Source organism: Littorina saxatilis, linkage group LG9 (assembly GCF_037325665.1).
Source record: "Littorina saxatilis isolate snail1 linkage group LG9, US_GU_Lsax_2.0, whole genome shotgun sequence".
Taxonomy (NCBI): Eukaryota; Metazoa; Mollusca; class Gastropoda; order Littorinimorpha; family Littorinidae; genus Littorina; species Littorina saxatilis.
The window spans coordinates 11,812,362-11,828,160 of NC_090253.1; the positions used below are offsets into that span (position 1 = coordinate 11,812,362).

The 15,799-nt window shown below is 39.2% G+C and overlaps 1 protein-coding gene across 1 annotated transcript in view; it reads right to left on the reverse strand.

Annotated features, from left to right (window-relative positions):
• Positions 1-15,799, reverse strand: part of LOC138976734 (uncharacterized) — a 47,129-nt gene that overhangs the window by 16,760 nt on the left and 14,570 nt on the right. The window contains exons 2-4 of the mRNA XM_070349616.1: positions 11,677-11,855; positions 9,904-10,356; positions 8,124-8,329 (exon numbers count right to left, since the gene is read on the reverse strand). Of these exons, the coding sequence (XP_070205717.1) occupies positions 8,124-8,329; positions 9,904-10,356; positions 11,677-11,855 (838 nt within the window). The remainder of the gene's footprint in view (positions 1-8,123; positions 8,330-9,903; positions 10,357-11,676; positions 11,856-15,799) is intronic.

A 15,799-nucleotide genomic window follows, 5' to 3' on the forward strand; every position in this document is an offset into this window, starting at 1 on the left:
GGTGTTTCTGATTTTGGTCTTTCTGACACTTTATATTTGCCTTGCCAAAGTTTGTAAAGCAAGTATCCACCTCCTCCAACAACAGCTGCTACAGCTACTTTTCTGTATGATAGAAATGAAGATTTTAATTCTTGATCAGTTTGTGTGACCTTAGTCACTTCAGGAATGTTTGGTGTCTGCTCAACTTCAGACATAATGTTCTGCTTTGCCTTTTGATTTAACTTTTTTTGTCTGTTCCATTCGGCTAGTTTTTTTCCTGCTTCTACTCTACCAGGTTTCTTTGTCACTGTGTTCACTTCTGGTATTTTCGTCTGCTCCACTGTCTGCTTCAACTGATCTGTCATCTTTTTTATTCTGAAAATTAATGTGTTTGAAAGTAATTAATCCAGCAACAAATGGTACTAATAAAGCACCAAATCGATAATACAGGCCACAGGCAAGAGATTCGAGGGACTTGGAAACAACAGGGTCATGAGTTAGATCATGTGTTAAGTCTTCCTCCGAGTCGAGAGGTGTAAAATGTCCAAAAATCTTTGTGTACAAACCTATAACAGTCTGTCCAATACTTCTAACCATCTTAGAACCAAGCACTGATTCATACCGTCCATGATACTTTTCTATATCTTCTGAGGAAAGATGTTGTACTTCTTCCACAGTTAACTGCTGCCCAAGGTAGTGTTTTGTTTTTCCACAAACAGCAAGTGAATACAATCTTTCTTTTTTATCAGGTATAGTCCTACTGTCACAGATTTCAATATCTGTAGCAGTCTGCATCAGCAATTCATCACAGTTCATTTTATTTTGATGCAGAATAAAATTAAAATCTAGTAATTAAACTTGAGTAAGAACTTAGGTAGGAACTTAACAAGAACTTGGGTAAGAACTTAGTAAGAACTTAACAAGAACTTAGGTAGGAACTTAACAAGAACTTGAGTAAGAACTTGACAAGAACTTAGTAAGAACTTGACAAGAACTTGTCAAGAACTTGAGTAAGAACTTGACAAGAACTTGACAAGAACTTGAGTAAAAACTTGACAAGAACTTAGCAAGGATTTCTACAAACATACATACTGAACTGGTTGATCAGTTTTTAAAACCAGTTTCGAGTGCTTAGAAGATTTCAGATTATTCTTTATTCTTTCTCTCTCCTGTTTGTTTTCAATGACATCATTTTCTCGAAGACACTCTTCAAAACTGTCACGGTCCTTTGAATAGAACAATGTTATTGTTTTGAGTTGCTCTCTAAAGTCTTTCAGAACTGCATTGTATTTTTGTGTTAATATCCAAACTGATATTAATGCATGTCGTCCACTGAATGCAAGCTTTGCTAGTGCACTTTTCTTTCTAACAATGTCACGTTCTGCTGCACAGTCATCAATAATAAACAGTGTTGGCGTGTTCTGAAAAAGATCGAAATAATGCTCCAAGCAAACATTTAGACGATCAGAAGGATTTACAATAAATATATTTTGATCAGACCATATGAATTTTCTCTCCTTGTATGTTCTGTTATGCTTTATGGTTGGGCAGAATATGACTATGTGTTCAAAGTGATTTATGTAAACAGTCTGTAATAAATCCAAAACATATCTTGTTTTGCCGCAACCTGTTGCCCCACAAATCAAAGAACAGTGTGGATCTTTTGGAAGAAAATCTAGATACTTCATTTTAACACGTTCAATAAACAATATCCTGTAATCTGCTTTCAGAGATGTTTAACTGCGCATCTGACACAACAAACACGTAGATCTTAACTGATTTACTACTACTCCCTACTTCCTTTTCAATTTGTATTGTGATTCCTTCTGATCCGTTTTCAATTCGCCTTCCACTTCCATGCAGTTTGTTGTCGTCAGTTGTTCTGAGATCCAGCCATAACGCATATTTATTTGTCAAGAAATCTTCTACGCCAACACCGTGTAAATGTAGATCTTTAGCCACAAGATCAGATGTTGGGTCTTTCAATCTTCCTCCAGTAAAGTACTTTCTTGCTTCATCATAGTGTTGGTATGGCAGCATTCCAGATGCAAATATTTGGTTTGGCTGCCCTTCAATTGTGCAATATACTCTATTGATTAGTGGATTGTAAAACTTTTCTATTTGCCTTTCATATGAATCTTTTGGTTCCTCAAACAACATAAGTATTCCCTTCATTGACCTAGCTGGTGTATTCAAGTTAATGTTCCAGATTGGATCAGCCTGGCTTTTTGAAAGTGTACTGTGATTCAACACTCTTTCATAATAGATAGGCAGCTTAGAACTGTACTGATTTTCTATAAGTCTAGCCAGTTCAGGATGGTTTACAACATCAAACTCTAAAGAAATTCCAGACACCTTATACTTTGCTTCCGGGTCTTGTGAAAGCATAACACGATCATAACTATTGAAAGTCAGGTCGTATGACAGCCTGTCACGCAATGCTCCTTGATAGAAGGGAGGATGTGAATTTATGAGTTCAAAGTCAAGTGGAATACAAAATTTGTTTCTAAAAGCAACATTGACAGCGTTATCTTTTTTGTTATTGTCAGCTTTATCTCCTGCTCCTATTCTAACTGTTATCCCATTGTCTGACTGAATCCCTTGAAACACTCTGTTTTTCTTTTCATTGTCAGTCAACCAGTTATCTGCATAAACTAAAAAAACATCTGCATTATTCAATGACATCACTTCCCGCCCTTCCAGTTTGACAGTAATCTTCCTCACAATTGCTCTTCCTACATTATAAGCCAAAGTCCTATTTGCATCTGAGCCAGATTCTAATTCTAATTTGAATGATAGTCTTACAGTGCCTGGTACAATAACATCGTTCTTACCTAGATTAGGAAACCTAACAGTAAGTATTTCATTCTGATCAATAGTAGAAGGATTATTTGTAACTATAACTGTTTGCCTTATTCCTTTTACCCCGAGAGGTTCTTTCAGCCTTCTGTAAGGATCAAGAACAGAACCGAACGATTGTGCCATCTTTTTTTATTTTCAAAATAAAAAATAAGTTGCAAATGGCAGAAGGTGGATTTGAAGATTTATTTGAGCCAGCGGACGACATGAGCGAAGCAATCCCTTTGGTTCCCTACCATCATTCACTGCATTATGAGGTGGCACGACATGAACTTCTGGAAGGTAAAGTTAGAGATTTCTACAAAAGTTTAGGAGAAGAACCTGATGTTTTAGATCCAAACCAGTTCAAAATGGAAGCAAATCATTTATATACAACTAGCGATAAAGGAGAAAAAGTCCAACTTACATATAAATCTAATCCTGCTAAGTTTCTATCAAAAGTTTCACTAAAACAAAAACTTACTGCTAATCGACTTAGGCAATTAGATATTGTGCCTAGCACACGGTCATCACCTTCCCATGTTGTTTCCTTACTTCAAAAAGCAGAACTAGGACTACCAACTGCTACTCAAATAGAATCTGTTCCATTGCAAGATCTTAATAAACTTGCAGATGAGGCTGATCAACTTATACAAGAGATAGAGACTTCTTTTTCTGAGGAAACTTCACTGAAGACTCCACATGAACTATTACCTATGAGAGAAATAGAAGCCCTTAATCAATCACTACAAACCATCAGAGGTGAAATAGCAAATAATCTGTCAAAACTAGGTCAGCTGGATGAAGATATAAACAAAGAGAAACAAAAACTTGCTGATGCTGATGATTTGAACCTAGAACAAGAAGTAAAAAACAGAATTTCTAAGCGTTTAAAAGATTTGCAGGAGGAGAAAGCCATAAGGTTAGAAGTTCTAAGTAATAATAGAGAACAACTGAGAACACAGGTCAGCAGAATAAAAAATACAATTCAAAGAATCCTTTACGAAGACACAACTCTTGCTGAAAGAATTAGAACGCTTTTCAGAGAGCAGGGAATCACAATAGCTAGTATACTAACTGCGTTAGGATTTGCAATAAGCACATTAGTGTTAACACTCACAGGTGGCACTGTCACACCTCCACCTCCACCTCCACCTTCATCTCCATCTGATCCGGGATGGGTAAAGAAACAACTCAAACACATTGCAGAACTATTAAAGAAACTAGCAGCAAAAGCTTTGGATGCACTTCCAGGAATCATTGGTTCAATTGTTAGCTGGCTGTTATCTTTTGCAGGTAAAGTTGTTGGTTTCATGGCTGAACATCTCTGGACTCTAATAGTTTTAATTGCAGGTGTTCTGCTAACGAGAATAAAGCAAAAGTAAGCCGACACCCACTCCACCAATTACTAGAGCAGTCTTCTGCGATTCATGATCATCACTAATACTAACAGCTTGATCATCACTAGTGACAGAATGATCTTCACCTGCAGCGTGATCTTCACTTGTCACGCTTTGTTTCTGTTCATTGTGATATGGCTGTAACATCGTTCTGATTTCTGAATTCAGTTCTTCACCCTTTCCAAGCGGCTGGGTGTCGCTAGCAATAATGATTTCATTGTTATAATTTGTTATTGTTCCAATCTGCAGCTGGAGATCAGAAGGTAACATGTAAAGGCAGTTACCAACAGCAAAGTCAACTTTTGATCTTGCATAACGGAGAGAGTCTTGATACCTTTTGATGCTGGAAGGCAGATCAACTGCAGAGTTTATGACATCTTCTAAATTTGATAACAACTGTTTCTGTGCATCAAACCCTGTGCTTGTTCTCATTATGTTTGATCGTGTCTGTGCCTGCGAGCCTAGCAAGCACCACGTATATGTTCGGATAGATTCATTGATCCTTTCAACACCTGATCCAGTGAAACCTTTGCCGGTGTCTAATATAAAAGTAGTCCATGCATTGTGGTGCTCTTGTTCTATTGATCCTAACTGTACCTGCACATTTGAAGAAAAAGATGTATGACCTGGCCAGTAATCAAAATTATACCTCCTGTGGACACCCCATAAATATAGTGTTCCCATGCCATGGTTTTTGTCTTGCTTTTGCCTAAAGTCGGTCTTAAAATCTATATTGAATTCATTGCAGAGACGCTCATACACTTTCATGTTTATCCTATTGTTGAATGGGTTCCAGCTCTTTTCATGCGGCATTGGTGCCTGAAGTTCAGACAAGATTCTCCTGCACTGATAGTAAACGTGAAATGTGTACACACACTTTGTCAGTAAGTTTGAATTATTCATGTGGTCTGCATAGGACACTCCACATCCTGTGGTTGCACAGAATATTGCAAAGTTTAACTGATTCTGATAGAACTGAATTGGGTGAGAGTTCCACATCTTTGGAACACTATCATTTTTGATTGGGGGATTTAGGTAAGAATGGAATGGGTCAGGCGCTTTAACGCGAATGGATTGTGTTTCTGTTACAGCAAAGTCCAACTCATGGAAAGAAATAGTCTTTGGATTGTAATATGGTCCAGTTTTGTATTTAATGTCTTTGTTGAATTTATACTGAATCATTTTTGTTGTTGAATAAAAAATGTTTATCACACTAACAAATGTGAAGACTAGTGTGCCAGTTAAACTTGCAAACCCTATCAACAATCAAAATGGAGGAATGAAAGTTGCACTGCATGAAATTATGTACAAGGTTACTTGGTATAATATCAGTAAAAAAAAGGCTAACAACTGGGTTAGAATTAATGGTAAAACACATTCTGTAGAAGATGGTTACTATGACTTCTGCACTTTAGAGAAAGAATTGTTTGCTCCAGTAGGTATTACAGCGAGTTTAAATCATGCAAGTCTCATTGCTACTCTTACTATGCCCAAAACTAGAGAAGTAAACATTGAGTTTCCAACCAAACTCCTTGATATGCTTGGAATTACAAAAATATACAAGGGAACACGTCCCATTGACATGGATGTTAACAGTGTACTGTTTGTTCACATGAGAGAGCTTAACACATCCTATAATCTGTTTAATGATCAGCGTTCTGATCTGCTTAGAATTCTTCCACCGAGTGATGCCTCTTTTTGTAAAATGCACGTGCCAACATTTAAGACACTTCAGTTCAAGGACTTGGAGGAAGGGTGTCATGAATTCCTACACATTGATCTGAAAAATCAAAGTGGACAACCAGTTGATTGTTTGTTTAACATTACATTGGAAATAGTTCCATAAAATATTGAGTATTAAAATGTCGAGTGGACCTACAATAGCTTATCCTGTTGCATGTTCAACTATAGAGTTGAAAGATTTAGCAGACGCTATCGACTTTGAGAGCAATGCTGAAGTTGGTGCAGTGTATGCATTCGAGTTTACAGACACTGGTCATTACAAGAGAAAGGAAATCGACGATGAAAAGAAACCAAGATTCCTCAAACTAGGTCAAATCCGTGATGTTAATGTACCTGATCCAATTGTCGATGACACATTCTACATGTGGAAACATCAGAATAAAAAATGGGTACTTAGTCCTGTTATGAAAAAGATTGACTGGGAAATGAAGTTTGAACTTGTGAGTCCATACACTCTTGTTGGAAAAGACGACACATTCCGTAAGTCAATCAATGCTGGACCACTAATTGTTAGCCTTGTTCCTGCGATTAACAGCAGGGGAGAAGTTGCAGTTAAACCTTTCCATAAGAACAACTATCTCATTCACAGAAAACAAAGTGTTGAAAAGGACGCTGACACCATTGTCGATTTTATACCCAAGCTTCCAATATGGCAGAATGCAACTATGATATTTGATATAGTTGTCAGGAAAAGGGAAGAAACCACAAACACTGTTCTAATGAGAGGAATAAATCTCAACTGGAGACCATTAAATGTTGAAGAAGTCAGAGTATTTATTGCTGTTGAAAAGGATTCTAACACAATAAAAAAACAGACGTCAAACCAAAATGTTGTTGTTAACGCAGATATAAATAATTTAACAGAAATAAGAAGTATTAATCTTACTTATCTTGATTTGATTGCTTTCTACTATACAGATAAGGTGTTAAGCAATGAACAGCTTCAAAGCTTAGCAGAAACACTGGCCAGTGAGAATTAAGATAAATATTTTATATTTTGCATTAAAAAGATGACTAGCAGTGTGAAGCTTTATCCTAATATTGATGAAAGTGCAGCAGAAAGTCAACAATTCAGACTGGCACACATTAGTAATATACAAAAACAACTAGAAGATGAATTAGAAAAATATTCTCGCGCTAGACGTAAGTACTCAACAACTTACAACAGCCTTTCTAATGCCAGCACTGGTTCTACTATCCTTGCATCAGCTGCAGGTGTAACGGGAACAATTCTGTTAGCTACCGGAGTAGGGACTCCAGTTTCTCTAATCCTAGGTGGTGTCGCAGCAGCAGTTGGTGGTTTATCATTTATAGCATCAGCTATAATGAAAAAAATTGTGAAAAAGCTTGAAAAACACGAATCCATTTCCACTCTTGCATCATCAAAATTGTCTAGCCTAAAACTGTCTATCAGTAAAGCACTTGAAGATTCAAAAGTTTCTGACGAAGAATTCAAACAGATACAAACAGACTTTGATGACTACAAAAGTAAGAAAGCAAGTATTCAAACAAAAACACGAGCTGAATATAACAAGCCAATCGATATAGAAGATCTGAAAAAGCAGTTTTTAAAAAAGGGGATTCAAATAGGACGGGAAGAAAAAGTAAAAATAGAATCACTTGTAAAGAGTTAACTATTCGTTTAGACAGTCACATTGCATGTATCAGATATAATTCTAACAGTGAAAGAACATATGAAGTAAAGTTTGTAAATGAGAGAGCGTATTGAGCTTAAGAATGTTGTATAAGAGAAAGGGGGAATGTACGTTCTGGGTTACTGATTCCGACAGACCCGGCATTGGTTCAAAACAACCTTACTTTACTGTATTTTTTTTGTATGGATTTATGCAGTATTTTTCTGATTTTGTCGCATGTTTCATTTTAGTAAAAGTTTAGTCCAGAAGCCTATTTTGCGTTAATATTTAGGGTCTGTCGGAATCGGTGAGCCAGAACGTACATTCCCCCTTTCTCTGCGAGTGTTTTCTCAAGGGGTGTTTTGGGGACGGTTATGAAAACGAACCTCCTCCCTGTCTGAAACCTTGTTAGCTTGTTGTCTTTGTCCCTGTAACACTCAAGTTTTATGGCCGATCTTAGCTCACAGCCAGTCTTCACGATAGAGTGTTCAATTTCACTGTTTGCCACTGAAATGGGAATATCTGATACCCACAGTTTTGTTGACGGCTCTTCGGTTCCAGAATCATCACGCAGAATGAAGGGGTTAGTGTGAGACACTTGCAATGTACAGTTGCGAACATTCATACCTTTGATGAGCAACTCATTTCTGGCTGCTTGCGTAGTCGGGTATATCCGCCATAAGCCACGGATGTCCTGAGCGCCTGTAATGGAGCCCCGACCAGCGGTCCTCTCTGCTGCCACACACAATTCCAAACCGTTACCACGTCCTCCTCACTGCGGCGAAGGAAGAATGTTGTTTGTAGGCCTATATTGCCTGATAGAACAAAGCCTTAGCTTTTGTTTAGTGTATAATTTACAAATGTCTGTTTGCCGAAACGAAGTATACGACATTTATTTGTAACATACCCCCTGCGCCAAAACTGCTTTTTTGGCAGAATAGGGGGTTAGGTTACAAAGACGCTCCTCACTCAAAAACGGTACAACGGAGCCATTTTTCGTTTGCCGAACATCGGCTGTAAATTGAATAAGCTTTCTGAAAAACATCATCTGTAACCCAACCCCGTCGGGTTGACCCTTGACTATGGTAGCTGAGCGATGCACTACTAATCGATAAATCGGTGCAAAGAGTCATCAAATCGTAAAATCATCGTCGGCAATACCCCCGAAATGTGCAACTCTGGCAAGAGGCTTTCAACGCATAGGAAAGCCGGTGTAACACGAGAAAATTACTCCCACGAGATTTTTACTCCGGAGTAAAAATTTCGTACGAAAATGTTACTCCCTTTACGAAAAAAGTACTCCCCCATTACACGAGAAAATTACTCGCCACGACAGGTGAGTTCCGAGTAAACATTTCGTACAAAAATGTTACTCCCCTGACGAATAAATAACGAATAAATTACTTCACCCTAACACGAGCAATTTAACTTCCCATGCCAGGTGTACGATATTTTTACTCCCTTGTTCCCTGTTAGTCCAGGGTGGAGGGAGAGAAGCGCGACATTCGTTTGCGCGAGATCACATATTGGCACGGTTATCCCTTCGCCCGCATCCCATTTTCGCGTACGAGATTTTTACTGGAAGTAAAAATTTCGTGGAGGGAGTAATTTTTTCGTGCCTTGGGGAGTTCTTTTCTTGTACGAAAGGTGTACTCGGAGTAAGAATTTCGTACGAAATTTTTACTCCGGAGTAAATTTTTCGTGGAGTAAAAATTTCGTGTAACACCGGTGTCACGAACTGAAACTTCTGCTGAACAATCCTTCTCATTGCGGTCAATGCACATGCGCCAATCGTGGACTTACAAAATGCGAACCTTTGACCGAACGAACCATGGGTTAGGGTTAGGGTTAGGTTGTTCACGATCTGATTAATCTCCCCATGTTAGCGCATGCGCATTGACCGCAATGAGAAGGATTGGTGACAGGCAGAGTTTTCAGTTTGTGACACCGGCACACACACAAAAGTAGATCTAACTCGACCTGTCCACACAGTTATACATTCGCCTGCAGAAAAATGTGCCTTGTCAAACGTTCTAATCTCTTGTAGTTAATGCCAACCCCGTTATTGAAACAATCACAGTGCGCTCGGAGATTTTAAAGAGCAAATCTCGAAAATAATTATTGACCTCACCGCTATGCGCTTCGTTCAATAATTCATTTTCTAGATTTGCTCTATAAATCTCTTAGCGCACTGTGATGTCTCAATAACTTAAATAATAACAATCATCATCATCATCATCATCATTATAAAGTGAGTAGTACACGCATAACCACACAATATTGTACACCCTTTCACACTTCGAACTTACCAAACCTTTGTTTTAATATCTGTTGGTACTTTCTTAAGCGTTGCAGAAAACGTTGGACATCAACGGGTTCATCTTTCTCTTTCGCCGCTGCGAGAAGGATCTCAAAAACACTGAAGTCGGCAGCAACCAGCAAAAGCGGTGACTCTAGCAGTGCTTTTAGGTTCCTGGAATCCAGGTGCTTCAGACGCTCTGGTGATCTCAGATCTGAAGTGCATTTTTCAATAGCTCGTATGACCGCTCTTGCCTGGTCGCGTGGCAGATTTCCTCTTGCCCAGTCAGCAATGGCATCTTTGTTTCTTCGCGGGATGTCAAACTCTGAAGTATACATCTTCTTCACTTGAGACCAATTCCGTTCCAGGCCCTTAAGTTCCTGGCTGTTGAGGATATCTTCGACAATTCCTGAGAGCGCGTACACCATTGATGCTACATCACCCACAGTAGCAACCGCACCCGCTGCAACACAACAAAAACAATTCGCGTAAGGCGAAAATACAACATTTAGTCAAGTAGCTGTCGAACTCACAGAATGAAACGGAACGCAATGCAATTTTTCAGCAAGACCGAAAACTCGTAGCATCGTCAGTTCACCGCTCATGGCAAAGGCAGTGAAATTGACAAGAAGAGCGGGGTAGTAGTTGCGCTGAGAAGGATAGCACGCTTTTCTGTACGTCTCTTCGTTTTAACTTTCTGAGCGTGTGTTTAATCCAAACATATCATATCTATATGTTTTTGGAATCAGGAACCGACAAGGAATAAAATGAAAGTGTTTTTAAATTGATTTGGAAAATTTAATTTTGATAATAATTTTTATATTTTTAATTTTCAGAGCTTGTTTTTAATCCAAATATAACATATTTATATGTTTTTGGAATCAGAAAATGATGGAGAATAAGATGAACGTAAATTTGAATCGTTTTATAAATTTTTTTTTTTTACAATTTTCAGATTTTTAATGACCAAAGTCATTAATTAATTTTTAAGCCACCAAGCTGAAATGCAATACCGAAGTCCGGGCTTCGTCGAAGATTACTTGACCAAAATTTCAACCAATTTGGTTGAAAAATGAGAGCGTGACAGTGCCGCCTCAACTTTCACGAAAAGCCGGATATGACGTCATCAAAGACATTTATCAAAAAAAAGAAAAATATATTCGGGGTATCAATCCCAGGAACTCTCATGTAAAATTTCATAAAGATCGGTCCAGTAGTTTGGTCTGAATCGCTCTAAACGCACGCACACACGCACGCACGCACACACACACACACACACACACACACACACACACACTCACACACACACACACACACACACATACACACACACACATACACCACGACCCTCGTTTCGATTCCCCCTCTATGTTAAAACATTTAGTCAAAACTTGACTAAAAGTAAAAAGGCAAAACAATTATTCCGACAAATTTCTATCCGGACAAAACATTCATTCTTGTATCATTGTGTTCAAACTTTCTGTAAAAGCTGTTGTCTATTCATCTGGGGCTACGAGTTTAAATGGATAGGGCTGAGGATCTTATACAGAATTCTGTACAGCAAACTTGGCATGAAACCCCACCTATAATACTGCGTGTATGACCTTGACAGCTTCATTCAACGCTTGGATTTTGCTGGAATAACTTCCGGTTTGCTCTCTCGTAGCTGAGCATACTTTATTTTCAAGAGAGATGGAGGGGAAAAATAAAGGGATAAAAGTATTACTTGTATGAATAGACGAATCGTCCGCAAAGAACTCGCATTTGACATATGTAGAATTACCTCCTCCTGTGGCAAACGCAGTGACAGCACCGACAGTAGCGGCGCCCACGCCAGCAACGCGAGCCACACGAATCTTATCCTTCGTGCTGTCCAGTTGCCGCGCAGCCACATCAAACTCCCGACACACTTTTTGGAGTAGCAAATAATTCTTACGCAGATAGTCGATCTCGGACAGCTGGCTGAAAAATAACACGGTAACTGCATGAATCAAGATAAATGGATCTCCTCGAAGAACGTACTTGATAACACATTTAAGTATTGACACGTTCTCTCTCTCTCTCTCTCTCTCTCTCTCTCGCTCTCTCACTCTCTCTCGGGTTTCTTTGCCAAAGTTAGCTGACACAGAATTCGTAAATTACCTCGGAGTTTTGATTTTGTTTGCCTTGTAGAAACGATTATGGATGGATTCACGACACATGTTTTTGATGGTTATTCACTTTTGGTTAAACCCGCTGCAAGTTGAATTACATGTTACGTTTCCATGTAAGGCACACACAAAAAAAGTCTATTTACGGTTTCCCGACCGACCCTTTTTTTTCGCGCGACCCTAGACTTTTTTTTGGCATTTGGGAGAAAGAAAAAAAAGGAAAAAAAAGTCTTTGTTTTTTGGCAAAATAATTCGTACAAAAATGGTTTTTGGGAAGAAAAAAAAATCCCGACCTACCGACCCTATTTTTTTGGCCTATGTTACCGTAAACAGACTTTTTTTTGGCCTAACAATGTTTATCGTGATGTGCGTGAGGATGCAGACTGCTTCATTGAAAAGTATGTATGTGATAGCTGGAAGGCAGAAATGTATGTCCTCGCGCCCCCTAATTGGCGTAGAGGCGCGTCCCCCGGGTGGTGGATGGGGGAGCCTTCTCTACTAACTTCTGAGAGAAGGTCGCATCACTCTCGATGCTGTGAACCTAATTAGGATCTTTTTCTTGTTTCTTCTCTATTTCTGCCTCCCCAAAGTCCTTTTACTTTCCTTTTCTCACCCATACAATTCTTCACTTATTACCCTTGTTAAGTGGTTCTTGTATAGAATATAGTCAATGTTTGTAAAGATTTTAGTCAAGCAGTATGTAAGAAATGTTTAGTCCTTTGTACTGGAAACTTGCATTCTCCCAGTCATGGCCCTGTCACACGACCGTTTTAACGCCTGCGTATGCCGACGTATGGGACATTTGAATAAGTATTTGAATAAGTACGCTGGCGTACGTCGAATACGTTATGGGTACGTTTTGTATACGTTAAGAGGACGCTGAAGCACGCTGGCATACGTCGCAGTACGCTGAGCACGCAGCAAAGTTTTGTGCATTTAACGTATACAAAACGTACCCATAACGTATTCGACGTACGCCAGCGTACTTATTCAAATACTTATTCAACTGTCCCATACGTCGGCATACGCAGGCGTTAAAACGGTCGTGTGACAGGGCCATAAGGTCATATATTGTACAACGTTGCAAGCCCCTGGAGCAATTTTTTGATTAGTGCTTTTGTGAACAAGAAACACTTAACAAGTGGCTCTATCCCATCTCCCCCCTTTCCCCTATCCCATCTCCCCCCTTTCCCTCGTCGCGATATAACCTTCGTGGTTGAAAACGACGTTATGGCCCTGTCACACGACCGTTTTAAAGCCAGCGTATGCCGACGTATGAACATACGCTGGCGTACGCTGAACTATCGATGTTTTTTTCAATCTTTGGCGTATACATAGCGTATTCATAACGAGTTGGACGTATACATAACGTATTAGTAACGTATGCAGAACGTTTCAATAACTTACAGATAGCGTACACCAACGTATGCTTGGCGTGTTGCCAGCGTTCACAACTTATGCCCAACGAATGCTTAGCGTGTTGCCGGCGTTCACAACGTATGCCTAACGATAGTCTTGCGCGCAACAGCTTATCGCTGACGATCACATGTCGTCGCCGCTGCTAATGGATAGAACGTATTTCGGAAGTTTTGTTTTATTAGATATATTTCGGAAGTTTTGTTTTATTAGACATGACGCCATGCGATCACGTCATTTGTTCTATAAATCGCGGGAAATCGGCAAGTAATTCTGCAAATTTGGTGAGTAGAAACTGTAGTAGTTCTTCCTTGTTATGTAACGGTAAATCAAGTGGTAAGTTCTGTACTCTCTGTGCAGAATGTCGTGTCCACGAAGAACTGTTTATACGGCAGAAGTGTTACTTGCGTTCGGAATGTCTCAGCACTATCTACAGATACAGATATTTATCGACGTATGAGTAACGTACAAGTAACGTGTGTGAACGTGTGCCAACGTATGCAGTGCGTATGAACCATACGTCGAGAATTTTTGTGCATGCACAAAACTTTGCTGCGTGCTCAGCGTACTACGACGTATGCCAGCGTGCTTCAGCGTCCTTTTAACGTATACAAAACGTACCCATAACGTATTCGACGTACGCCAGCGTACTTATTCAAATGTCCCATACGTCGGCATACGCAGGCTTTAAAACGGTCGTGTGACAGGGCCATTAAACACCAAATAAAGAAAGAAAGAAAGAAATGTATGTGAATTTAATTTGTGCAGATAATACGTGTGCCGGGTTAGTGTCTGCCCAAACAATGATTGAATCTGATATGAATGGAGCTTTGGAATCATGAATTACTTGTGTTAATGAAAATGCTGAATGTATGAAGAATACTTTTTAATTTGAAGTCAAGTAAGCAATCGGGTAATTGGTTCGATAAAGAGTGTAGAATAGCCAGAAAAAACAACCACTTGGAGATTGTTAAGTCGATGTCATCAGCCTGAGGGCATAAACGCCCGCAATGTGTTTTTACATTTAGTCAAGTTTTGACTAAATGTTTTAACGTAAAGGGGGGAATCGAGACGAGGGTCGTGTTGTATGTGCGTGTGTGTGTGTGTGTGTGTGTGTGTGTGTGTGTGTGTGTTTGTGTGTGTATTTGTGTGTGTGTGTGTCTGTGTGTCTGTGTCTGTCTGTGTGTGTGTGTAGAGCGATTCGGACTAAACTACTGGACCGATCTTTATGAAATTTGACATGAGAGTTCCTGGGTATGATATCCCCATACGTTTTTTTAATTTTTTTGATAAATGTCTTTGATGACGTCATATCCGGCTTTTCGTGAAAGTTGAGGCGGCACTGTCACGCCCTCATTTTTCAACCAAATTGGTTAAAATTTTTGTCAAGTAATGTTCGACGAAGCCCGGACTTCGGTATTGCATTTCAGCGTGGTGGCTTAAAAATCAATTAATGACTTTGGTCATTAAAAAACTGAATTGTAAAAAAAATTTTTTTTTTGTAAAACGATCCAAATTTACATTCCTCTTATTCTCCATCATTTGCTGATTCCAAAAACATATAAATATGTTATATTTGGATTAAAAACAAGCTCTGAAAATTAAATATATAAAAATAAATATGAAAATTAAATTTTCGAAATCAATTTAAAAACACTTTCATCTTATTCCTTGTCGGTTCCTGATTCCAAAAACATATAGATATGATATGTTTGGATTAAAAACACGCTCAGAAAGTTAAAACGAAGAGAGGTACAGAAAAGCGTGCTATCCTTCTCAGCGCAAGTACTACCCCGCTCTTCTTGTCAATTTCACTGCCTTTGCCGTGAGCGGTGGACTGACGATGCTACGAGTATACGGTCTTGCTGCGTTGCATTGCGTTCAGTTTCATTCTGTGAGTTCGACAGCTACTTGACTAAATGTTGTATTTTCGCCTTACGCGACTTGTTTTTTTTTAGCCAGACCACGCCGTCGATCCAAATATTGTTAGTACGCACCCCTTAACTTCCTGTTTGTCGAAACAATGGTGAGTCTCATTCTAAAACACATTAAAAACAAGTCGCGTAAGGCGAAATTACTGCATTTAGTCAAGCTGTCCAACTCCAACTGAACGCACTGTATTCTTTCACCAAGACAGTACAGCTTCGTCAATCCCCGCGTGAAGGAAATCGCTCACCTCCCACGTGCAAAACGTAGTGATATTGACACGCCAGATAAGCGCGGTAGCGTATTGTGCTAAGGCCAAAAAAAAAAATAGGTCTGTTTACGGTAACATAGGCCAAAAAAATAGGGTCGGTAGGTCGGGATTGTTTTTTTTTTTTTTTTTTTTTTTTTTTTCCC